This window comes from Sorghum bicolor, chromosome 1 (genome assembly GCF_000003195.3).
Source record: "Sorghum bicolor cultivar BTx623 chromosome 1, Sorghum_bicolor_NCBIv3, whole genome shotgun sequence".
Lineage (NCBI taxonomy): Eukaryota > Viridiplantae > Streptophyta > Magnoliopsida > Poales > Poaceae > Sorghum > Sorghum bicolor.
The window spans coordinates 10,677,709-10,702,269 of NC_012870.2; the positions used below are offsets into that span (position 1 = coordinate 10,677,709).

A 24,561-nucleotide genomic window follows, 5' to 3' on the forward strand; every position below is an offset into this window, starting at 1 on the left:
TATTAGGCGAGCTAACCATATCATCTAACAGTCTGCAGTCGTGATTAATCATTGTGTCATCATGTTTAGCGTGAGAAGGCAAAGGCTCATAATCAGCCTGGTCATACACACCTTGTCCTTTATCAATTGTCATAAAGCGTGTGATTCCTGTAATTTTCAGACGATAAACGTGATTTCCGTTTGCAAAATCAATGCTGAGACTGGACAAGCTAGGGGTAGAACTGTAGAAGTGCTACGACTACGGGTTCTCCTTCTCCGCTGACCGCTGCTGTACATTTCGAAATCGCCCCGGCGCACTTCCCCATTCGCGAGTCGCGGCTCGGCACGCCCCGTGACGACAACCCGCCCGTGCCGTGGTCGCAGCAGACGCGTCCGTGATCTCCGTCCCCGGTCCGTCCTTCCTGCGCAAGCGTTGCGTGCGCCTCCCCGCCTACCTGCATCCGCTACCAGCCGGCGATGTCGGTGCCCCCCGCCGGCAACCGCCAGGTCCCTCCCCCGCTTCCGTCCCCTCGTCCTCCGCATCTCCTTCCCTCCCTCGTTGGCTCACTGTTCATTTTCCTCATCTGCAGGTGTCCCTGCGGGGGTCGAGCGCGAGGGAGATCACACGCGACGCGCTGCTGCAGAAGGTCTCCGAGGAGCGCCAGCTCCGCAGCCACCTCCGCCGCGCCGCCGCGGCTGCCCTCTCCATCCAGGTACCTCCCGCAAGGCCGCCACCACCCAACGCCCCCCTTCTCCGCCTATCATGTGTACCTACCTAACCACCCGCCGCCCACCAATTCCTGTCTGTGCTCTGAAAAATGGTCTTGCTGCTCATGACACGGATTTTGCTCTCCAGTTTTCCGGTAGTTTGATTGACCTGGTTCGTTTCAATGTTACACATGATTTTGATGTCTGTTTGGAGAGAGTGATTGCAATGGCTTAGGAGTATGTCTTTCTGTTTCAGTTTTGCACTATGTTCAGGTGTACATAGCTAAAGAAGTTTGATGTATGAACCTGATTCATATTTGATGTGTTCGCTGTATCCTGCATTTATACTACATTATTGGAATGCATGAAAAACATCCAGAAACACTATTTTTCAACTAAATATGCAGGTGATATGAACAATAGCAATAAGCTTGATCATAAACTGTACTTATTGGTCTACAGTATATAAAAATGTACTCCTACATACATATAACTCCATGAGCATGAAAATGTGCAATGGTTGTATGGTTGTGCTCTCTTGCGTCTCATTAAATTGATGGTCACTGTTCTTTTTATTTTCTTGTGCCAGCGAATATGGAGAAGGTACCATGCGATAAGAACGGTTTCAGAGCAGCTCCATGAAGACTGGGAGCTATTAATGAACCAGCCTAACATTGACTTGACTACTCAATGGATATCTAGAAAGATGCTTAGGCCGTTTCTTTTCTTCATTACTCAACCTTCTAGCTGGTACAATGGACAACAGAGCAAGACTGTGGAATCTATCTTAACATGTTTCAAGATTCTCTTGAATAGTATAAACTCAATGGGTATGTGATTTTTAGTAATATATAACTCTTAATTTGACCGTTCTGTTGTTTGTGGTCTACTTGAGTGTTTGCGGTTCAATCTTTTTTAGGACTACAATCATCATACTGCTCAATCTTGTACAAGATGGCTCAATACTAGAAACAGATTAGCCGACTTAACAGAAATATACAAAAGCGTAGCAGGGTGACCACTGAGCACACATGTTTTGTTTGATGTACTTAGGTACTGATGGTTGGTAGTCGTGACCATAAGAGACGACAATCATATGACTAGAATATTTGTCTTGAACTCGTGATTTATTGTCTGTTTCTGGCCCTATTTGTTTGACTCTACTATCTAGTCAGTGATCTAATAATGGAAGTGTTATGGGGCGCATAGTGATGGTTCATGAGTTCTTAAATAAAGTACATTACCTTAGTGCCATCACTAAGATGCATATATTGGAAAGTTCCATCCATTGTGAGGATGACTGGTGGGTCCTGGGTCACATGCCAGTGGCACATCGGATGGTATTTCCCACCTTGATGATCTTGTTTATGATACTGCACAATATCTTCTGTGAATTTAACAATCAGACAATCAATTCCTTTGGTGCTGAGTTTATTTCATGATATTATTCAAACTGATTTAATTCAGTGCTTTAAGTTAATATGAATTCCAAGCTTTGGTTGTATAAAGCAGAAATGGATCTAACCAGCTACAGCATGACCTTGTTGATGGCAGCTCAACAACAGCTGCATGCTATGCTTGAAAAGAACACCCCCACTATGAGTACTCGAAAGTTGAAACTAAGACAAATATTATTGCATCATAGTATGGAATTTGATGGCATCCACAATAGTCTTTCTTTTTGCTATACGATATATTAGGTTATGCGCCAAAAGTTTTACTTGGTTAGATTTAGTCATATAGCAGAACACCAAATTGTTGGGCAGGTTCCTCATGTTATTGCTTCTGATCAACGTGCATCCCTTTACTTACTTGTATCTTTTCTCTGTAGATGCAAGCAAAAACTTCTGCTCCTTTGCTGTGGGTATGCCAGAAGAGAGGTCTATTTGGCTTTATCAGGCCAAAAAGCTGATTTCACTGTGCTCTTTCATTCTTGCCAGGTGTGACCATTCCTGTTGCAAGGATGGAAACATAGTTGACATGACTGCTATTGCTATGAGATTGGCTGTGTCTTTAACTGATTTCAAAACATGGAAAAGTTTAAACAGTGAGAACACTAGAGCTGCAGATGCCTCTGTAGAGAGTTTGATTGAATTTATTGGTTCATGCCAGAGTGGCACATATAATTGTGTTAGGCAATATATAAAGTGTCTTGGTCCTCATGTTACTTCAGTGAAGAAAAGTTCTGCAACTGCAACAGATGATGATTTTCTGATTACTGCTAGTGCAGTAACTTTAGCCTTGCGCCCATTCCACTCTAAGAAAGTAGAGAGGGGTGCTGATCTGAATGGTGCTTCAAAGAAATACTTCACACTGATACTTACAATACCATATCTTTGCAAACGCATGCCACCTCTGTTGTTACCTGCTCTTAAGCATTTTTCTGTGTTGCAACCGAGTCTCAATATTTTACTGGTAAGGGTCTTATCGTTGATATGGACAAATTCTGCTCTAGCATTTTCCATGTTATTGGATTAACTTTTATAAAATCATAACTCCCCAAAGATTCAGAACTTCCAGCTATTAATTTTTTGTGTCTTTACATGGCAAGATAGCAAGAATTATTCATGTAATTGAACCCGTTAACTTGCAAAGTGTTGTTTGTTTTTTCTGTAAGAGGATCTTACTTTACTGATTGTGACCAATATACTCTGTATGTCGGTGAAGAATTGCAAGATACTACCATGGCAATAATACTTGCTACCAACTTTCTAATTTTCAGTGAGGATGACCTAGTCGTATGTAAACAAAAAGATTATCAATCTTATTCTAGTCTTTAATTTTCTATTTATCTCCAAGTTTTTGTAGTGTCTATAAGGAATTATCACTATTTTCTTCAGATCTAGACAAAAAATAGATAAATAAATTCCATGCTGCATGTGGATTTAATGAATCCTTGACGCTTATGCTTCTAGGTGTTGTAGTTGGTACCAACTGCAGTAGTCAGCGATTTTTATTTTGCATGAACCATCACTGTTTATTCATTGTATTACTTTAAGAATGACATATTGTAAATGTGGAACTGATCAAGCCATGGCAGGTGGTGGCAGATCTCCAAGGATAAAATATTTGAAGAAATAATAAAATTGGAGCAGTCAGAGGTTTCAGCTAGTATTATTCCTTACTCTGGTTGGGCTCTTGGAAATGTAGTGAGCTTAGTTACCAATCATGATGACTTATCCAATTCAGGGTGCTTCATTCAAGAGCTAGATTTCTGTTTATATGTTGACGTTATTAATTGTATTTCCCAACACTTACTGGAAAGTTTTGAAAAAAGCAAGGGAATGTCTCAAAATGTTGGTAATACCACTTTCCATGCCGACACATCTGTTGTAGAGGAAGGGGATACCAATGACGGCTGCAGAATGAGAACATTATTTATGGACCTTCTGAAGCCAATTTACCAGCAATGGCACCTTAGAAAACTTTTGATGTTGGCAAAAGAGGATTTTTCATGTGGCAGGGCAACTAATTATGATCCAAACCTGAAGAATATTCATTTTCGGAGCCTAAAGTTGTCAGATGTTGTATGCTTCTACTGTCACATGCTTAGAATTTTCTCATCACTCAACCCTTCTATTGGTGCACTGCCTATTCTCAACATGCTTGCATTCTCACCTGGATTTATAGTTGATTTATGGGGGGCACTAGAAATGTCCATTTTTGGTCCACCCATCCAGAATTCACAAGAAACAGGACATGGGAAACAGTTGGCTACAAGTAGTTCAGGTGAGCAAGTATCCTCCATGAGGCAAAGAAGGAATGCCAAGGACACAGCAAACAAGTGGGCAAATGTGCTCCAGAAGATTACAGGAAAATCCAATGATTCAGAGGAGGGCACTATACCTGATAGTATTTTATTTTCTCAGCAGTCGAATGATGATGCATTAACTTCGTGGGATATTGAAGCCATGAGACATGCATCTGAAGGTATTGGAAATGACTTAAGGTGCATGATGTATCTTTTCTGTGCTATATACGGGCACCTATTACTTGTGCTAGATGATATTGAGTTTTATGAAAAGCAGGTAATATGCTTTGTGCCCATACACATCTCTATATCTCTGTCACATTTTTTATAACATGCTTTTGCCTTCTCTGACTTCACAGGTTCCTTTTACTTTAGAACAGCAGCGGAAGATTGCATCAGCACTTAATACATTTGTATACAATTCTTTCATTCAAAATAGTGTAAGCTACAGCAAGCCTCTTGTGGATGTAGCTGTCAGATGTCTTAATCTACTCTATGAAAGGGACAGTAGGCATAAGTTTTGTCCTATTTCCTTGTGGCTGGCACCTGCTAGAAATGGCCGAATTCCAATTGCTGCTGCTGCCAGGGTTCATGAGGCAGCATTCGGTAATTTTCCAGGAAACAATTCTTCAGGAGTTCCTCCCCGTAGCTCTGTACTTACCACATTACCACATGTATATCCATTTGAAGAGAGGTACCTCACTGTATTTAGGTCTAAAAATTTTCAATAATTTTAATGGACGTCATTAACTTAATAGAAATGATGTTTTGAACTTTTTTTAATGGACATCCTAAACTCATGCTTATGACCTTTGAGTCAATTGTTGTTACCTACCTTACCTGCTCATCATGTGCCCCTTTTTGCAGCATTTTTTTTCTCATACACATTTGCAGTGAATCTTGGTTATCACTAGGACCTTTGATTGTTGTTGCTTTTCTCACACATAGAAATCCACTAAAGAGATACTTGCACAGCATGATTCACTTATTGCCAATTTTTTCTTGCTGGATTAAAACTTATACTTCTTAGCTCTTATATCTGATTGTGGAAACATGATATTTCACAAAGTTTATTACATGGTAATTCTATCTGTTGGTTGAGGAAAGTTTGATACACTTGTATTCATTTACAAATGGACAAAAAGTCACCCCTTTTATGAAAATGTTTAAATTGGCATGCAAAATTTTACCTGTTTCCATCTGCATTATCCGCTCTAGGAACTCATGTAGTGGTCATACTGCGCTTGTGTAATTGTGTACATGCATGTTATGTTGCTATAGTGTGACAGACATGCCTCACTGGTTTCTATTCACTTTTTTTGTTTGGTTGATGAGTTTGATCTATAGTAGCTATGTAGCATATATATTCTTTTTCCAAGCTGCACACTTTTTTAGTACTTAAGCATTTCTAGCAGTGTTAATTTCTTAGCGTCATTTTATTATTTTACCCAGAGTGCAGATGTTTAGAGAATTTATTGAGTCAGACAAAGCATCAAGAAGAGTTACTGGTGAAGTTTCTGGGCCAGGCCCAGGATCCATTGAGATAGTTATTCGTCGAGGCCATATAATTGAAGATGGATACAGGCAGTTGAACTGCCTAAGATCAAAGTTGAAATCTTGCATTCACGTGTCATTTGTGAGTGAATGTGGTCTTCCTGAAGCTGGTTTGGACTACGGTGGTCTGTCAAAAGAGTTCCTAACAGATCTGTCAAAGACCGCTTTTAGTCCAGAGTAAGCATACTGTTAAACTTTTAGCTCTTAAATATTTTATTTCTCTTGTTATTTACACATGTTTTTGTCAAAAAAGTGAAGACTGAAGAGTACTGTCATTCATGAAGGTGATTTTGCTAACCTTTTTCTTCTATTTCTGACAACACAATAGGTATGGGCTGTTTTCACAAACATCAGCATCTGATACTAGCTTAATTCCCAGCAATTCTGCTAAGCTTTTGGATAATGGCATTGATATGATTGAATTTCTTGGTCGAGTTGTCGGCAAAGCACTCTATGAGGGGATTCTGTTGGACTATTCTTTCTCACCAGTATTTGTGCAGAAACTTCTTGGACGGTATAATTTTTTGGATGAACTATCAACACTTGATCGTGAGCTTTATAGAAACCTTATGCAACTAAAGGTAATATAGATTTTTTGCTTTGGTTTATTTTCCAAGATACAAGCAAGTTAAACTACTACTTATAATATTACCTTTTCTATTGAAAAAATAATAAGATGGGTGGATGGCTATTATGCAATCCCTTTGTTGTAGTATTCTCCAGAGATATTGTTGATGAATATGTGATATGTCTTATTAATCTTTCAATGTATGTCCTTAGTTTGTAGTCATCACAGGTTAGTGGTAACACTAAAAGTCAATCCTATACATCTATTTTTGCTCATAATTTTTACAGGATCTTGCCATTTATTTAAGCATTGTTAAAATTGATTGTACTTTTGGGATTGATGAGGTTTCTCTCTGTAGTTGTTTATATATGATATTAGTTTGTTGATCAGCTACCTCTATAAACTGCATATGGTACCATTTTGGCTTTTCTTTTTAGTACTAGCATTAATATAATAAGACAGTAACATTTTGATGCTACTACCTATCTATAACAACAATGTGCACTACCTTCCTACCAAACAGCACTATGATGGGGATGTTGAGGATCTATTTTTGGATTTTACTGTAACTGAAGAGTTGGGTGGTAAAAGAATCGTCCATGAGCTTAGACCTGGTGGTAAAAATATATCTGTCACTAATGAAAACAAGTTGCACTATGTTCATGCAATGGCAGATTTCAAGCTTAACCGGCAGGTTCGTGACTCTCTGTTTTCTCTTGATTTACAAGGTTTTGTTCGGTACCAGTAATGCTTTTTCTTAGCACCATTGTTCTTGCAGATACTTCCATTTGCAAACGCATTTTATAGAGGACTCAGTGATCTCATTTCACCATATTGGCTGAGTCTGTTTAATGCAAATGAATTTAATCAGGTAACTCTCTTCTCCTTTTCTTTTTTTCCTTGAGAGGATTCTCTTCTCCATTTTCTATACTGTTGAAACTGGCATCACCCCTAGTATACTATGGGAAATGAGTTTTGATTTAACAGTAACAAATAAAGTATAAAACTTAAATGAATTCAAATATTTAAAATTAAGAAAAAAAGTTTCTAACTTAAAAGTTTTTTTGTTAAAAAAAGACAAAATTGCGCTGTAAGTGATAGAAATGAGGAGAAATTGAAATTTGAATTGTGCTCGTGAATAATAATACCACATTGCTCTTTTTGTAAAGAAGAGAATCAGTAATAGCTGGCCAAACACCCAAGCATACCTTGACAGATTAACCAATATTTGACTAGCTCAAGGAAAGTCCTGTATACAATGTATTAACTGGCCTAGTGCGTGTAACATGTCAAAACTGAAACTGTGGTAGCCCACTGTTTCAAAATCCTGCTAATTTATCATTGCCACACACAGTTACTTTCAGGCGGGCTGCGGGATTTTGATGTTGATGATTTGCGGAACAACACCAAGTATACTGGTGGTTATACTGAGTCAAGTCGAACTGTTAAACTCTTCTGGGAGGTACATATATTTGTATAATTTTGCTCATTTGCATTAATGATTTCTCTCTATTTCCTGTTTTGCATTATATGTTTTGGGATGCATGTAACTTGATAAGATCCCAGGATTATCAGCTTAGTACTACCAATGTTCATGCAATTACATGCCCAATTTGGAAAATGTCTTGAGCAGTGCAGTTGTTCATTTATTTTCTTGTTTTGTGATAATAATTTTGGAGAAAAAAACATATCATTTTATATTCTGTAATATAGTTGTGAATTGTGATCCTGACATACTGGCAGCTGAAACTTGCCTTGTAGACTCCTGTAGTCTTGTCATACTTCCACTGCATTTCTGGCCATCTGTCCACCTCTTTGCTATACTATATAAATAATTTGGTCTGTTTGCTGCTTTGGTATTTCAGCCAAATTTGGTGAAATAACTATTTTTGTTTACCAACAGAATTTAAACGTTCTTAATGTGGTTCGCACATTTTCAATTATCTCCTCATTACCCTAGGTTATCAAAGGATTTAAGCCAACAGAGCGTTGTTTGCTCCTAAAGTTTGTGACAAGCTGTTCACGAGCTCCATTGCTTGGATTCAAGTACCTTCAACCTTCTTTCACGATACACAAGGTTTGGACAAATTCCAACTTTTCCTGTTTTGTTGCGATGTGAAGGTGGCAAACTGCATTACTGCCATACACTAACTTCTCAGCCCCTTGCATAGTTCAAATTCCATGTGAAATACTATTTAAGATGTTAAGTGATGCAGATGTTGGTCTCAAATGTTCCTTTCTTGATTTTTCAACAGTGATATCAACTTGAGACTCATAATGTGCTCTAAATTTGTTTATGCAAGAATGATAATTAGTGAAGTTGTTTGATGGTATTGCTGTTAGTTCTGTAACAAATTGAACTCCTGCAACGGGGTTTCAATCCATGTATTATTTTGTTTTATTTTTCCCTCAGTCTGATTCATCAGTCTTCTCCTCATTGCCCTAGGTTCCATGTGATGTAACACTTTGGGCATCAATTGGAGGCCAAGACGTTGACCGTCTTCCATCTGCTTCCACATGCTACAATACGCTCAAGGTATATCACTGACCGGTGACATTCATACTGGCATGCACGCTCTCTTCTAACCTTTTCTAATCCTTTCTGTTACCTTCAGCTTCCTACATACAAGCGCTCAAGCACGCTAAGGAGCAAGCTGCTTTACGCCATTAGCTCAAATACTGGGTTTGAACTCTCATAGAGGTATATTTAGTGGCGGTGGTGTTGCGATCATGTCTTGGCTTTGCTGTGAATAGAGGTATAGCAAAATTCGATCGGATGTACAAGTGCCGCAATTGCATCTTGATTGTTCGGAATTACAGCTTCTCTGAAGGCAACGCGACTTTCTATGCCAGTGCATCAAAAAAAAAGTTTGTTTGGCAAGTAGAAGTGGCAGCGTCGTAGTGCGCTTTATTTCTTCTATGGCTTGTTCTTTTGCAGTTCACCAGTTGCTAGTAGCTATGGTACACTGACATAGGGGGCTTGGCTATATATCCAGTGGTGGTCGTGTTCCTGTCCTGGCCTGCTGAGACGAGGAAGGCTGCACACCATATACCGGTGCTCGCGGTCGCTGCACTGCACAATAAACAGTACTTTGAAATATGCCACGGGCTGTACGTCGATCACTCCAAATTCAAAGTTCAGCTAGGAGATTTGGAAGTCGTGGAATGTAATTATACAGAGCGGCACCCTCTTACAGCAGTCCAACTTTTTCCAAGCATCACAAAACTACAGGAGATCATGGGCAGACAGCAAACACAGACCGACAAGCACACAGTAGCAGGACAGAAGGACAGAAGCAGCAGCGGGAGGCCGTTGCGTTGCGTGGCTCACGCGATGAGCTGGAGGCCCTGCAGGAGGAGCGCGTCGGCGAGCACCCTGTTGGCGGCGTCCGTGGGGTGGAAGCCGTCCCAGAAGACGTAGCCCGTGGCGTTGGTGCACGTCCCCGGCGCGCCCTGGTGGCACAGCACGGACGTCTCGATCGTGCCCGTGCCGCAGCACGCCCGCCGGGACTCGAAGAACCCTGCAAGGGCCATCGATGGCGACGCGAGCAGAGACAGCAGCTAGTAGTGTTATTATTATTATCATTCACCCCTGCAATATAAAAGAGTAGTAGGGATGATAGTATAGGAGAGCATGGGCCGTGCTCTCTCTCGCTCGATCGTACGTACCGGCGCTGGTGGGGTTTTGGACGAGGTCGAGGAGCGGCTGGTAGATGTCGAAGACGACGAGCTTGAGGTCCGAGTGCCGGCGCTTCACGGCGTCCGCGGCCACGCCGAGCTTCCGGTTGAAGGTGAGGGAGTCGTTGTTGAGGCGCTCCACGCAGCCTGTGTTCCCGCCGCCGAACAGGGTCACGGACGCCGGGAGGCACCCCATCGGCGGCAGCGACGTCACGCCGATCCGACGGGCGCCCAGACTATACAGGCCCTGCGTATATACATGCATGTTGGCACAGATATGAGTATGATGCAGTGGTACGGTACGGTGATCAACAAGCATGTTCACCGGTCTAAAAAGATATAGCTCTAGAAAAAAAAATATGATTTATAAAACAAACGAATAGAGTTGGGCCAAAGGAATTATAGTGTGCCAGTCACATGCAGTACTAACGGGGGGAGCTGATTTTTTAGGGCATGTTTAGCAGTAGTGGCGAATCTAGACAATAGAGTTATCAGGTCACCATCAGCGAAAGCTGGTGTAACATGATGTTTTATTAGGGCCATGAACTAATTAGCCTTAATCTACAAAGGATTAACAAAAGCCATCAGGGTCAACGGACCCTGATAACTAAGGTTCGCCCCAGTTTGACAGAGCTTCTCTCGAGTTGCGGCCCTAGCTTTTTCAAATAAGTTCTATCAAACGTTTTTCTAAAGAAGTTGTTTTTAGTAAAAAGTAGATGAACCAGAGTCATTTTGGAAAAACCATAAATTATGACATCTCCAAAATGACCGTGATTCAAAGAAGCCCCTTAAGAGGAGCCGTACCAAATAGGTATGCTACTACTAAACTGTACTGAAAGTATTCGATTAGAAGCAGACAGAGCATTAGTTTGTTTTAGTCTTTCAGATATGCATGCATGTGTGCAGTTTATTACCCTGACTGGATGGATATATATCACTTTAAGGTTGGCTTTCAGGAAGAAGATTTGGCATCTCCTTGACTGCTCACTGGATCGCATTTACTGGGTTTGGTACACCATTTAAGATTCACTGCCACGGCCACAGGCCGTGTCGGTATTCTTTACTGTAGAGCGAGGGCACATGCATGTACAGTACAGCGGCGTCCTCCTCCAAGGCTCAAAGGTTGCATGTGATGAACTGACGATACACTTATGCAAAACTTGTGATAATACGAGTATATATAGTACTAGTGCTACCTTATGCATGAGCATGAACAGTGACGAGCGAGTACAAGGATAAGGCCGGCAGCACCAATACTCAAGGGTTTATACGTGGTACTAGTACGTGCCAGCTGTCTCTAACGTTCTTCCATCTCCAGACAGATGGTTTACCGTGCGTGTTTCTTCCTTCTTCTCTCCCTGGACACCGTTGCAGAGGAGCAGCATGGAAGTGGAGGTGCGTTCATGCCGGCAGTGGCGTGACCGTGCGAGTGGTTGGGGAGAAAACAGCTGAACCGGCCGGGCGGCGCCAGCTGATATGATGTTGCAAAGAAACATGCAACTTTGCACAACGGCCAGGCCAGCCACCGTCTCGACCTGCTTCTAGTTGTAACAATAAGGTGTAATAACATGCAGTTGGTCGTCCGATTCTGGATCGATCACATGCACCATGCACCATGTCACCAAGCAATGAACGAGAAATCTCGAACCAATGCAAACCGCACCAATCGCCAAGCGTAGCAACTACAGTACTAGTGGAGTCTAGAGAGGACATGTGATGGCAGTAAGACCAGCCAGCAGTGGTCTGCTCTCGAGGTCATTGATGTCACAACAACAACTACTGCTACTGTACGTAAAGCATTAAATATAGACGAAAACAAAAACTAATTACACAGTTTACAGAATATTTTGATCCTAATTAGTCTATGATTGGACAATATTTACCTTTGAATTTTGACATTGTAGCACTTTTATTTTTATTTGACAAATATTATCTAATTATAGAGTAACTAGGCTTAAAAGATTCGTCTCGTTATTTACAGATAAACTGTGCAATTTGTTTTTGTTTCTATCTATATTTAATGCTTCATGCCGCAAAATTCGATATGACAGAAAATCTTAAAAAAAATTTTAGATTTCGGGTGAACTAAACAAGTCTGAGAGGCCCGCATTGCACTGCATTCAAATTCTTACACGTACGGTCCTAGTCCTACACGCTGCAACCTGTGACCAGCGACTTCAATTGCGTATTCACAGTTGCATGCCCGTGCCCACTGATCGATGAGTCGATGTCAAAGTCCCAATTCAAGGTTTGAACTCGACATGCATTGCATATGGGTAGGCTTACCTAGCTAGGGGTATTACCGTACTTGCAACATACATACCATCAATGAACTATCCCAATTAATCAAGTTGCATTGGAGTAAAAACGTTGTTAAGATGGGCTCCTAGCCAGCTCATGAATTTTCGAGAGAGAAAAAAATATGTAACTGCAGTCGAATTTGGGCCGAGTGGTATGTGAGCAGCAAGCAGCATGCATGTACGTATATATGTATGGTTATTGTGTTTACTGCATATATACCTCGACGAAGGAGGTGAAGGGCGGCATGAGCGCGTCGGCGAACTGGTCGGGCGTGTAGGCGGCGCTCAGCATCGGGTTCACGTAGTAGTTCTGCACGTAGTCGCTGGTGCCGGCGCTCACCACGTAGATGGACCCGGACGTCAGCTCCCGGGCGCGCCGCTCGCCGGCCGACGCCGCCACCCGCGACTGGTACTCCCGGAAGTACTCCGCCTGACGCCTCAGCGAGATGGCGCCCTGCAATATACAAAAGCATCTCGGTTCAATCGATCCGTGTGCAGCGCGCGCGGTGGTGCATGCATGCATTATGCATATGAGCACGGCTAATGAATGCAGCACGTACGTAGAGGCCGGCGGTGGCGTCGAGGTAGCCGGCGGCGCCGGACGCGAAGTTGGCGCCGTGGAGGAGGCTCTTGTTGTTGCTCTGCGCCTCCTCGCTCAGGTACGCCGGCGGGTACGAGCTCAGCCCCAGGCTCTCCACTGCGGCGGCATGGCACATCAATGCGTTTGTTATTATCCATCCATCCATATCAAAACCACCCACGACCGAACGTACGCCCGTGCAAGAAGACGTCTTAGAGGCAGAGATGCATATATGTATGTTATGTATGGAGCCACACGCTACCCTACCGGTGTAGTCCGTGGCGAGCTTGCCGTTGCAGAAGCGTCCCGTGGGCGCGTGCGTCGCCGGGAAGTCGCGGCCGTAGGGCGGGAAGTCGGCGCGCACCAGCGTGGCCAGCCGGTTGTTGTTGCCGGCGTCCACCACCGAGTCGCCGAAGATCATCACGCCCGGCACCAGCGCCTGCCCCGTCACAGTCGTCGTCGTCCACACCGCCGAGAGCAGCAGCACCGCCGCCACCGCCGCCGCCGCGGGCACGGATGATGAGCTCATCTTCATCGGAGGAGTTGGCAGTGGACTGTGGTGTCAGTGTGATGGTAGTAGGACTACTCACCACTCACCACCGCGTGGTTTTAACGGGGCGGGTGAAGTGAAGCACTGCACTGCTGCTAGCTTATTAACTGCTTGTTGGCAGGTGGTGGGAAGAGGTGGGAGCACGCGCATTCAATGAGCTTGATGTGGGCTTTGTTTTCGTTCAGCCCATCAAAAAATAATAATAATGCAAATGTCCAAATGGGTCATGTTAGTCCAGCTTGCGTCAATTCCATTCCATGGGGTTTTTAAGGGGAGCCCACCCAACCATGCTCAGTTCAGGCCCATTAGTTTCCTCATCCGTAGCTTTAAGATTCTAAATGGGTCGTAGTATAATCTGGGAATGAAACAGTCCATAGCATTCAGCCATTCACTGCTAGAACTTCCACAAATCGACTGGTAGAGATTTCGACAAAAAGGAAAAGGTTTTACAATATATATGGAGAGTTGGGGAGAGGTACTCCCTCAAACAAAAACAAAAGAAAAACCTTTTGGGTCTCGAATTACAAGGCCCACGTTGCTTTTCGCAAGAGAGCCTGCTTTTAAGTACAAGTATAAGAGGCCTCTTTCGCACGAGAGCCTGCTTTTAAGTATAGGTATAAGAGGCCTCTTTTGCACAAGAGAGCCTGCAAAGAGAACAATTCGGACGTGGACACAACTTGTCCGTGCGTCTTCTCAAAGAAGAACTATATCCACAAGTCCGACTATCCGAGAAGTTAATTTCTCGTGAGAATATTACTGATGACAAAGGTCGAAATGGATAGAATTCTATATATCATCTTTTACCATATTTTAATTTAATTTAATTTGAACATAAATACGAAAAAAATCAAATATGAATACAAAACGAAAGTCTCAGATTCGGATTTCTATTAGGATATTTACTCATTTCAAGTGCATATATATTTTTATAATTAGGCTTTGTTTGGATATCCTGCGATTATAATAATTAAATTATATAATTAAATTTTGATCTAAATAGGACTAGTTATATGATAAATTATTATAAATCAAAGCTCTCAAGTTACCATAATATCATAATCAAGGTGAGACCAGGATTTATGGGGGACTATTGGTGCTGAAAGTCCAACTTACTCTCAACCAGTTGTCCAACTTACCAAACTATATAAAGGATAACATAGGAATTTCCCATTTTAACCAACAATAACCAATCACTATAATCCAATTACCAAAACACTCTGACTATTATAATTCACAATCTTGATTATAATAATATTTGAGCAAAGCAAGCAGTAACTTTGAAACAAAAATTTGAACAAACATCAATACCAAAAGGGGAAAACAAAAATAAAGTTTCCATGTATATGTTATAAAACCATCGTATTTCAGCAAGCAAGCAGTAACCAAGTTTTCATAAACTTAATGCTCAACCATAAAATATTATAGCGCATGCTAGAATTAGTACAAAGAGGTAGATCAGCAATAATTGCACCAATCCACGTCTTCCTATACTGCCCAACAAGTCGAGACATCTCGCCAAATTCGATCCATGTGTACCAAGAGGACCATTGTTGCTTATGATGGAGTCATAGGCTTCTCTCTTTTGAAGAATCTGCCTTATTTTCTTCATCGCACCTTTTCGTGGCATAGTGTACAGCGGGCTCATTATGAATACTTTGTGGACCTTTCGATGCTTGCACATATAGAAGTAGCCAGCTTTTGTACGACGATCCTTATACCTTGCAAGAGCACGACCAAGAAAACCAAATGATTTGCGGATGTCTTCTCTATGTTCCTTGTAGGCTTCCCATCTGAGCATGCCCTTTTTCTTCAGGTCAAGATACTGTGCACTGAGTTTTCTTCCCGCAAGACGCAACCTCAGTTCGCGGTATAAATATGTTTCTTTGATCATAACCCTTCTGGTCAAGTCCGTAATACCATATTCATCATGGCGGCATAGTGTTAGTCGTCCTCTTGATCCAACAATAAACTGGATCTTCCCCAATCTGTTTGTTCGCCTGTATGGATCCGAGATAAAAAAAAACTTAAGAGTTGAACTACGAAATTTGTATACTACCTGTTTATTGTTTCAGAAAACGGGATTTTATTCAAGCATCTGCAAGAGTTTTCTACATCAACTATATATTGTTATTACAGTTATAGACTCCAGCTAATTTAGGACTCCTAAAGAAGAAGTAAACAAAGTAGTATAGAGCTGTTTTTAATGCTTGTTACATCAAAATTGAACTATCCAGCTTTAAAGAAATAAGAACAGGCTATACCTTTATTTTTTGTTTTTATTACAGAAAGAAAGAGGTAGTAGGCTGTAACAAACCTGCAATCAACGTTATGCAAACAAAGGCATCGGGGTATCGTATAGTGTTTGAATACTAATAAAAAAAATAAACCGCGATGAATTTATTAAGCCTAATTAATTTGACACTAGCACATGTGTAGCACTTTATTATCAAATCATGAACTAATTAGATTTAAAAGATTCATCTCGCAAAATAGTCGTAATTTGTGCAATTTATTTTTAATACTTCATACATGTGTCTAAACATTTGATAGCATATGTATAAACTTTTGGGGGCCTAAATACAAAACCTGGCCTAAATTGAGAATATATGTAAGGTTGGTGATTTTATTTGGAAGTTAGAACTGGGTGAAAGCCCAAGTTTGGTTTTGGTAATTAATGACACCAAGTTGCTAATGCTTTGTGTTCAAGTGATTTGAGTTAGGCATAGAAACACATTTGAAGAAGGAGCAACGTGACATGAGTGGTGGACACATGGTCATAAATAGAGAAGGCATGAAGTGGAGATCATGGTGATGGACAAGGAGTAAAGTGATCAAGGCAAAGGTATAAACATAGGATTTTGCTTTTGCCGGTCTAAGATGAGTAGAGAAGTGATTGACCGGATTTAGGATAGATAGCCGTACTATAAAGAGGAGAAATCTTTAATTGCAAAGGTTATCTAGTGCCACTAAGTGTGAGTCTCATTTGCATATAACTAGCGCTTAGTGACGTGGTGAGAATACTTGAGAAAGCCCTAAAAATTATTTTTGAAATTGCTAACTTAAGTGCTCAATTGTTTTTGGTACTTTGTGGGAAAGTTAGCACCTTAAAAAGGGATTTTGAGTTGGAAAACCGAGCTAGTAGTCTTGCCCAAACAGCAAGGGGTCGATCGGAATTATTCACTGCCCTACCTGGATATTCTAGTGTTTGTGCTTGCAACAGAGAGGGGTCGATCGGAATTATTTCCTACCCGCACTGGAAATTTTCCGGTACTTTAGTTCACCCACGCCAACGGTCAAAAGCGTGTGCGCCTGGAATTATTTCCTACCCGCACTGGAATTTCTTGCGAGTTTGGGCTGCTGCAACGGTCGGATGAGTGGCTGGCAGAGGATAAGGTCGGGTCTCACCCCTTCCTTTCTTCCTCCTCATTCCATTCCCCATTCTTGCTCTCTTGAAGAACTCCAAGAAAAGAAAAGCTCTCTCCTCCTCCTCTCTCACTCCTAAGGATTTGTGCTCCATTCAAGTGAGAGATTGAGCTCTAGTGATAGATCTGAGAGCTTCAAGAGCATCTCTTCCCTCTCCTCTCCATCCCCATAGCTTGGTGCTCTTTGGTGAGAGGATTTGGGAAACCCTAGTGTTGTGCATTTGTGATTTCATTCTTGTGGCACTAGGTGGTGATTGCAAGTGTGGATTTCTTGTTACTCTTGGGTGTTTCCCGACACCCTAGACGGCTTGGTGCAAGGGAGGTGTTGAGCTCGTGATTGGAGATTGTTTCGAGCCTCACCAAGTGATTTGTGAGGGGTTCTTGAGCCTTCCCCGCGGGAGATCGTAATTGGCTACTCTAGTGGATTGCTCGTGGCTTGGAGGATCCCCATCTTGTGAGTGGATGTGCGGCACCCGCTGAGGGTTTGGCTTTGGATTGCCAATTAGCTCGTGATCCATCAAGTGGGTGTATTGCCACAACGAGGACTAGCTTGCCGGGAAGCAAGTGAACCTCGGTAAAAATCTTGTGTCATCTCTTGCCGAGGACTCTCTTGTGATTGTGAGTGATTGGTTGGATATATCTCTACTCTACAACGTTGGTATAACAATCACTCTCCACTCCTTTACTTACTTGTTTATCTTGCTAGTTGTTTAGCTTGTTTAGTTTAGTCTTCTTGTTTAGGAGTGTAGCAAGTTTGTAGTTGTGCTTTCTTGTTGTAACTTGTGTTTAGCTTTCTTGCTACACTTGTGTAGGTGGCTTGCATAGCTTAGTTGTGCTAGTGCTAGAATAGCTTCGCCTTTTGTTTTACTAACCAACTTGTCTAGTTGAAGTTTGTAGAAATTTTAAATAGGCTATTCACCTCCCCTCTAGCCATTTGGACCTTTCACCGGGTAGGAGGATTAGGCCTTGTTTAGTTGAGGAGATAAAAAGTTTTTGGGTACTATAGTATTTTTGTTTTCATTTGATAATTTTTGTTACTAGGATCAAAAAATTTATCTCGCAAGATAAACTGTGTAATTAGTTATTTTTATCTATATTGAAGTTATATATATGTGTCACAAGATTCGATGTAATTCTGAGGATGCATGTGGATGGGGAACTTGATCCACAGCATCTAAAAACTATAGAGAGGCAAGTGCTGCAACCAAACCAACATATCTAAGACTACATGAGTTCAAAACCAGCTCATTTCAGAACTAAAGTTCAGAGATCAGCTCAGATCAACACATGCATATATACTTATAGTAGGGTAAAGCCAAACATGTTTCTTATTTGTATCAGCTGAGTTCGACAATGCTTGGAAGTGACAAAGCCTGCCACATTACCAACAGAAGGATTTCGATGGCTGTTCGCCTGTTCGGCTGTTCCTACTAATACAATAAACTGACTTCAGTCTTTTTTTTTTTTGCTTGTATGAGAGAATGGCGCACACACATGAAAAGAACAGCCTATGTAATCATGCATGCATGTTCACACTTAAGTGTTTTTATTAGGAAACTCCACGAGAACTATGGACATTCATATTGACACATGAATCATGTACTAGCATAGAATTCCATCACATAAATATCAAGCAAAGTGTATGTGACATAGTAATTAGATAACAAAAACTAGATATATCTATGTTCAAAGAGCACTTGTTCAATGAGCATTAGATAAATTACACAATATAGAAGTTTTCTCACTACAAAACAAGATTCCATCCAGTGGTGGCCACATCATTATGAAGTTCACCAGGGAGCTAAAAAAGCAACAAGTAGCTGGTTAACACATGCAGGTGTAAAACTAATCACCTACACCCTGTGTTTACTCTGCATCATGCATGTGCAAGCAAAAAGTGAGGTGGGGTCCCAGAAATTACAAGCATTGACGATGAAACAATTAGAATACCAAGGTTTCCAAATTCAATAGATACCTGTCGAAGTAATTTTGCATATATATCATCACTGTATTCATCCTTAAAGGGTAAGTCATCTGAGATTAAATACTTACATCCTCTTCGTTCCAGAATTACAAACTCATCATGTAACATTTCTTTGGCTTTTCTATCTGGAGTGCATCCAGCAATAGTTCCATTTCCTTGTATACTTCAGATACCTATTCAAGCCAAGAACAGAATTATTTAAAACTTCAGACCAATAAAGTACATACAAGATCAGATAATTTTATATCCTACTATCCTAATCAATAACAATGAGGCAGACCCCCTGGCGCTCATCTGTCCAAGCACTCACCACGACTCAAGCCGGCCAGCACGCAAGGACGCAGGAGCATTTAGGTGTGCTGGTTCGGTGGTTCCTCGCGACACCGCCGTCGGCCATGTGACGCAGGAGGCGCGCGGTGGCGAGCAAGCCCTCCAGGAGCGCGTTGTAGTGTGTTTGGCGTCCGGGCGCAAGCTTGGACCCGCTTGCCCCTCTCCGCTCGTGCCCCTGCCTTCCTGTGCCCCACAGCGATGGCCGCCTGCGCCTCCATCTTGCTGTGGCACAACTTCTTCTCGGCCTGGTGCAGCATCCATGGCAGTAAGGACCACCGCCCGGACGAAAAGCCATAGCAGGGGAGGGAGGCAGAGGCAATGTAGCTCGCACCTGGTGTCGCACGGCAGGGGCCGCTCGCAGCGTGGCTAGGTTGGCGTAGGCAGCTCGGGGCGGTAGCAGCTCGGGACGGGGACGGGGCGGCAGCGCTGGAGCGGCCGCGCTGCTCGCCGTCGCGGATGGCCGAGAGCAGCGCCGCCGTGGGAGCGGCCGCCATCGAGAGAGACGCACCGTTGTGGGAGCCGCCGATGAGTCACCAGCGCGGCGGGGGAGCCGCCGTAATGGTGTCCCCCTCTCCTCCGGCGCCCTAGTCCGACCGCGCCGCGCTCCTCCAGGCCTTCGACAAGGCCCGCACGGGCGAAACGTCTCCTCCCCGTCGTCGACCTCTCCCTCGGTCCCTCCCAGAGCCCCCTCGCTGTCGTTGCCGTCCGCAGCTGGGGCCTCTTCCGCCTTGTCAACAACCAGCAGGCCCACGGCGTCTGACCCGAGCGGGAGCTCGCCGCATTCAACGGGCCCCCGGCGATCAAGCGCGCCGTTGTGAGGAGAGGGGAGGGGAGATGCGCCATGCGCGGCGGGCGATGGGTGACGGGCGGTGGGGGGTTCGACGTGGGCGGTAGGCAGCGGGCGTGGTTCGTGCAGTGCAGATGACCCCGGGTTCGGAGTCGACGAAAGCGCTTGTGGCAGAAGAAACTCAATGGTACATCTGAGTTGGTGTGGACATCCAGTTCTAGCATTTTGGTTTTCGATAATTTCGATTTGGGCCTTGTTTACGGGGTGTTTGGGATTCGTCTGCTCTACATTTTTCAGCTTCACTCTATGTTTTTGAGCCAAACGGTTTTGCACTTAGTTTGAGAAAAAAATAGTGGAGTTGTGAGAGCACCTAAAGAGGTACTCCACTAACTCCAGTTTTTTGTGGAGCTGCTCCACGGCGGAGTTTATAGAGCAGAGTTCGTGGAGCAGTCCCAAACACCCCCTTAGTTCTAAAAAATTTTGGAAAATCGAAACTGTAGTACTTTCCTTTGTATTTGACAAATATTGTCTAATCAAAGACTAACTAGGCTCAAAAGATTTTTATCGTCAATTCCGATCATACTGTACAATTAGTTTTTATTTTCGTCTATATTTAATACTCCATACATGCATCTAAAGATTCGATGTGATATAGAATCTGAAAAATTTTATAAAATTTTTTAGAAACTAAACAAGTCCCTTGATTCCAATTTTAATTATGATCATGGACGTTGTCACGTTGAATCGTTGCCAGAGCTGAAGTTGCAATAGCGGTTGTGATTGGATCTGATCTACTGGTCTGAGCAGCGAGCAGTCTAACAAGGAGCCAAAAATATCTCAGGTCACCCTGACACTCAGTAGTACGTATTTATTTTGATCCTTGGGTCCTGGCGGCACATAGAATCTGGGTATCACACCACTGCTTACTTGTGGATATTAGTAGATACAAACTCAAAGGCCAACCACTTTTACTTCTGGATACTACAAACTCTTAGAAAAATCATCCTCGAACTCTCTTACAGATGGAAACTACTCGACTCACTCATAGTAGACGATGAAAACTACTCACTACTACTTTTACTGGATTCAAGCTTCCTGTCTGATTACTCGTCGTCCGGGACCTGCAGCAGCAGGGTCGGCGCCCCCTCAGCAGCGAAGGCCGCCTCCGCTTGCGCCTCCATCACGATGTTGCCAGCCCCGGTGTCGTCGATGGCAGTGGACGCGTGTGGCGGTGACGGCGGAGGAGCAGACGAGAACCTCGCATCCATCGCACAGAAAGCATTGATGAGAGCGATCGCGCCTCTGCGGGCGCGGCGGCCAAGAGCTCCGCCCAACGCTTTCACCCTCTTCTTGCCCCCTGCCATGAGTCTGTGAATCGAAAAACAAGAAGGAAATACAGAGGATTAGCGTTTTCTGCAGATGAGTGCATTTACACGGACAGAGCAGTTTTATAATAGCAGTTTTCAACAAATTAGCGTTTACTGACAGTAGTGGCGGAGCCAAAAGTTATATGAAGCCTGGGCGTAATGTCATAGTAATACTAACAAGAAAACATGATGAAAGAAAACATGATGAAAGATTATAAGAGGGGTTAAGTGCTAAGAGAGCAGTGACTCGCTAACTAAGTTTAAGCATGCTCAAGCGTTCCTAATCACTTAAGAGTTCTGTGATGTAGTAGACATTACAATTTTGATCTTAAATTGAATAAATAAAGAAGAGAGTGGAGAGCAATTGAGAAAGAGCAAATGAATGTGTATCTCCCCTCTTTCCTTTATATAGGAAATGTGTGAGGAAAAATTTTCATAATTTCCCCTAATAGAGTTTGTATTTTAAAAAATATTTTTAGAGAAATCATTATGTCATAATGTTATGTGATTGGGCCTTGGAAACATTAGTATGATCCCTAACATATATTGTTTTAAATATATATATATATATATTAATTATATAGGTGCTAATTTGTCAAAAGATGTTAGAAAAAAATAGAAGTTGCTCAAAAAATGAAAAAGAAAAGAGAAAAAAATTGTATGGGCTTTTATTTAGTGGCCCATCAAACCCACGCACCGCCAGCTCCTAGCGCAGCGCCGACGCTCATCTCCCTCGCAGCCTCGCTCAGGCTCAGTCCCTCAGCACAGATCTTCTACTCCTCCCCGACTCGCGCTCAGGCTCGGTCCCAAGGATCGGATCTTCCGCACGTCGGCGGCGTCCAGCGACGGAGGGACAGTCCCAGGCTCGGCGGCGGCATCGGCGGCTCCCCCCGCCTTATGTCGCCACTCGCCTCGCGCCCTCGCCTGCGTCCTCCGCGCACCGGCCGACGACCCTGCGTACACACCTCCCTCTCCCCTCCCGCCTCTGCTGTTCCCGTGGGAGCCCGGCCCACTGCCCAGGGTGGCCGGGCCTTGGCTCCGCCGGTGACTGACAGGAAGGAAATACAGAGCCAAATGCCAAACGCAATCAGTTTGGCAAGCTAACTTATTATAAGCCAGGAAAACTAAAATCATGATGAAATCTAATACTAGCTCTAAACCTACATTCAAAAATCCACACGGAAACAGAAACAGAAACAGGGACATGCAGAGACATCCCCTGTGGCATGCCCTCTACTAGTGTAGAGATGATCAACAGAAAACGGGATAAGAACAAAGGTAATCCAAATCCACACGTCTACATTCAAAAAATAGCTCTCTCTCAAACATATACCGCATTCAAAGATAGACAGATCCCGAGCAGATTTATACACAACACCCCGATGGTTCAAGAGAATCGAGATCACCATGGATCGGAGTCGCAGGATACACAATTTTGGAGAGTAAGGCGAACCGAGCTCACCGTGGAGAGTTGCGGTGCTCTTTAGCCCTTTCCCTCCGAATAAACCGCCACGAGCGAGAAGCAACAGCAAAACGAATACACAAGCGAAAGCCGAAGCCGGAAGTCCGATCGAACCGAGAGCAGAAGTGCGCAAAAGGTTACGGAGATCCAAGGCCAAACTCAAATCGACACGATTCCACGTTACCAGCATACCAAAAGCTACCTCAAGAGATCGACCGTGTGAGAGGAAGCAGATGATGTCAAATTTGGGAAAGGGAGGCGAGGGAGATTCACGGAGGACTACGAACATTCACGGAGCGAAATGAAGATCACTACGAACAAGCAGCGCCAACGGATCCTACGAGTTTTAGAAGGAGTAGCCGGAGGACGAGCAGAGATGAACAGGTAGCGAACAGAGACCAATCTCACCTTCTCGGTGTCCTCGGAAGAGAGAGAGAGAGAGAGAGAGAGAGAGAGAGAGAGGCGCGCGAGAAAGAGAGACTGGATGAGAGGGAGGAGAGAGGATAGGCAGGGGTGACACTTTATAGCCGGGCGCATGGCGCACCCACTCCACGCCGCCGTTCGATTCCTTCGCTCGGGTGCCTCGCCCAGGTGCCCACGCGCCGATGGCTCGGCTCCACAGGCTCGGCCTCGCGCACAGCGCGCGCCTAGACAAGTCGCCGCGCCCCCGGTGATGATTACCTTTGGCGCCTTGTTTAGGAAAGCGGTTAAGCCAGGTTACACTGTCAGCAATAGAAGCCATGCAGGAAATTAAGAAGATGGTGGTTCAGTAATTAATGATGGTTGTTAATAATATGAATCCGATGAAGTGGATTAATAAGCCGATGTAAAATGTTGTCATTACCACTTTACTCATGCTAATGTTTGGTCTTTGGATCATGTTGTCCATGTCTAGCAATTGTAACTACGATACTTAGGCTGATGATGACTCAATCAATGGGAGTATTCATTGGCTCCATGTGTTTTTGTTTTGCGTGGAATCCATTTCTATGATTTGTCTTTGCCACCTTACCAAACACGCCCCCTTTGGTGGCTGCCTATGCCACAACTGCAGTTGTTCTTACTTGTAACCTTGGATCCAGCTATGTTAGCTAATGATGAATTGATTATTAGTTTGAGGTCTATTGGTTTTAACAACACCAATTGTATGGTTTAGTTTTAAACTGTTACTGCAATGGATGTCAATCTAAGTTCCATTTGCAATTGCTCTTTTCTATCCATTATTTTACTTCATTTGTGCTTCTGATCATGGGCCAAGCCGAGCTACCCAGCTACCAAACACAATCACAATTTGGTAGTTGGAGTTAGTTGGTCCTTTAGCCTAGTTGTATGAAGAGAATCAAACACAATCCTCATTCTGGGCTGGCCCATTTCATACATGATGTCTAACATGAGCAATTGCACCACTTTAGATAGGCCTGGGCAGGCCTGAGCCTATCTAGCAGGCCAAGCTAGCCTCAACCACATTATCAAACATGCCCTTAGTGTAAGATAGAGTAGCCACACCTAGTGTGGTCCCATTCCGAATGTGGTGTGCCGAG

General features: G+C 43.3%; 3 protein-coding genes across 4 annotated transcripts; 1 reads left to right on the top strand and 2 right to left on the bottom strand.

Annotated features, from left to right (window-relative positions):
- On the top strand, nt 297-9,447 carry LOC8067269 (E3 ubiquitin-protein ligase UPL7). Its single transcript, XM_002464029.2, has 14 exons — nt 297-486; nt 570-692; nt 1,277-1,517; nt 2,519-3,102; nt 3,738-4,715; nt 4,798-5,132; nt 5,891-6,169; nt 6,321-6,573; nt 7,084-7,254; nt 7,339-7,431; nt 7,915-8,022; nt 8,521-8,637; nt 9,007-9,096; nt 9,176-9,447. The coding sequence occupies exons 1-14, from the start codon at nt 457-459 to the stop codon at nt 9,257-9,259; spliced, it is 3,486 nt and encodes a 1,161-aa protein (XP_002464074.2). The 5' UTR covers nt 297-456; the 3' UTR covers nt 9,260-9,447.
- LOC8067270 (GDSL esterase/lipase At3g53100) lies at nt 9,709-13,744 on the bottom strand. The gene is made up of 5 exons (XM_002466619.2): nt 13,386-13,744; nt 13,099-13,235; nt 12,759-12,992; nt 10,230-10,485; nt 9,709-10,081 (listed from the first exon to the last, which is right to left on the bottom strand). The coding sequence occupies exons 1-5, from the start codon at nt 13,651-13,653 to the stop codon at nt 9,888-9,890; spliced, it is 1,089 nt and encodes a 362-aa protein (XP_002466664.1). The 5' UTR covers nt 13,654-13,744; the 3' UTR covers nt 9,709-9,887.
- On the bottom strand, nt 15,128-20,335 carry LOC8054167. Of its 2 annotated transcripts, XR_002454505.1 has the most exons (4): nt 19,736-20,335; nt 19,385-19,649; nt 19,143-19,247; nt 15,128-15,665 (listed from the first exon to the last, which is right to left on the bottom strand). XR_002454505.1 is itself a non-coding variant. In XM_021464129.1 (3 exons), the coding sequence occupies exons 1-3, from the start codon at nt 19,896-19,898 to the stop codon at nt 19,196-19,198; spliced, it is 480 nt and encodes a 159-aa protein (XP_021319804.1). In that variant the 5' UTR covers nt 19,899-20,335; the 3' UTR covers nt 19,078-19,195. The 2 variants fall into 2 exon arrangements, 1 of the variants encoding a protein (XP_021319804.1); XM_021464129.1 differs by lacking the exon at nt 15,128-15,665 and having other exon boundaries at nt 19,078-19,247.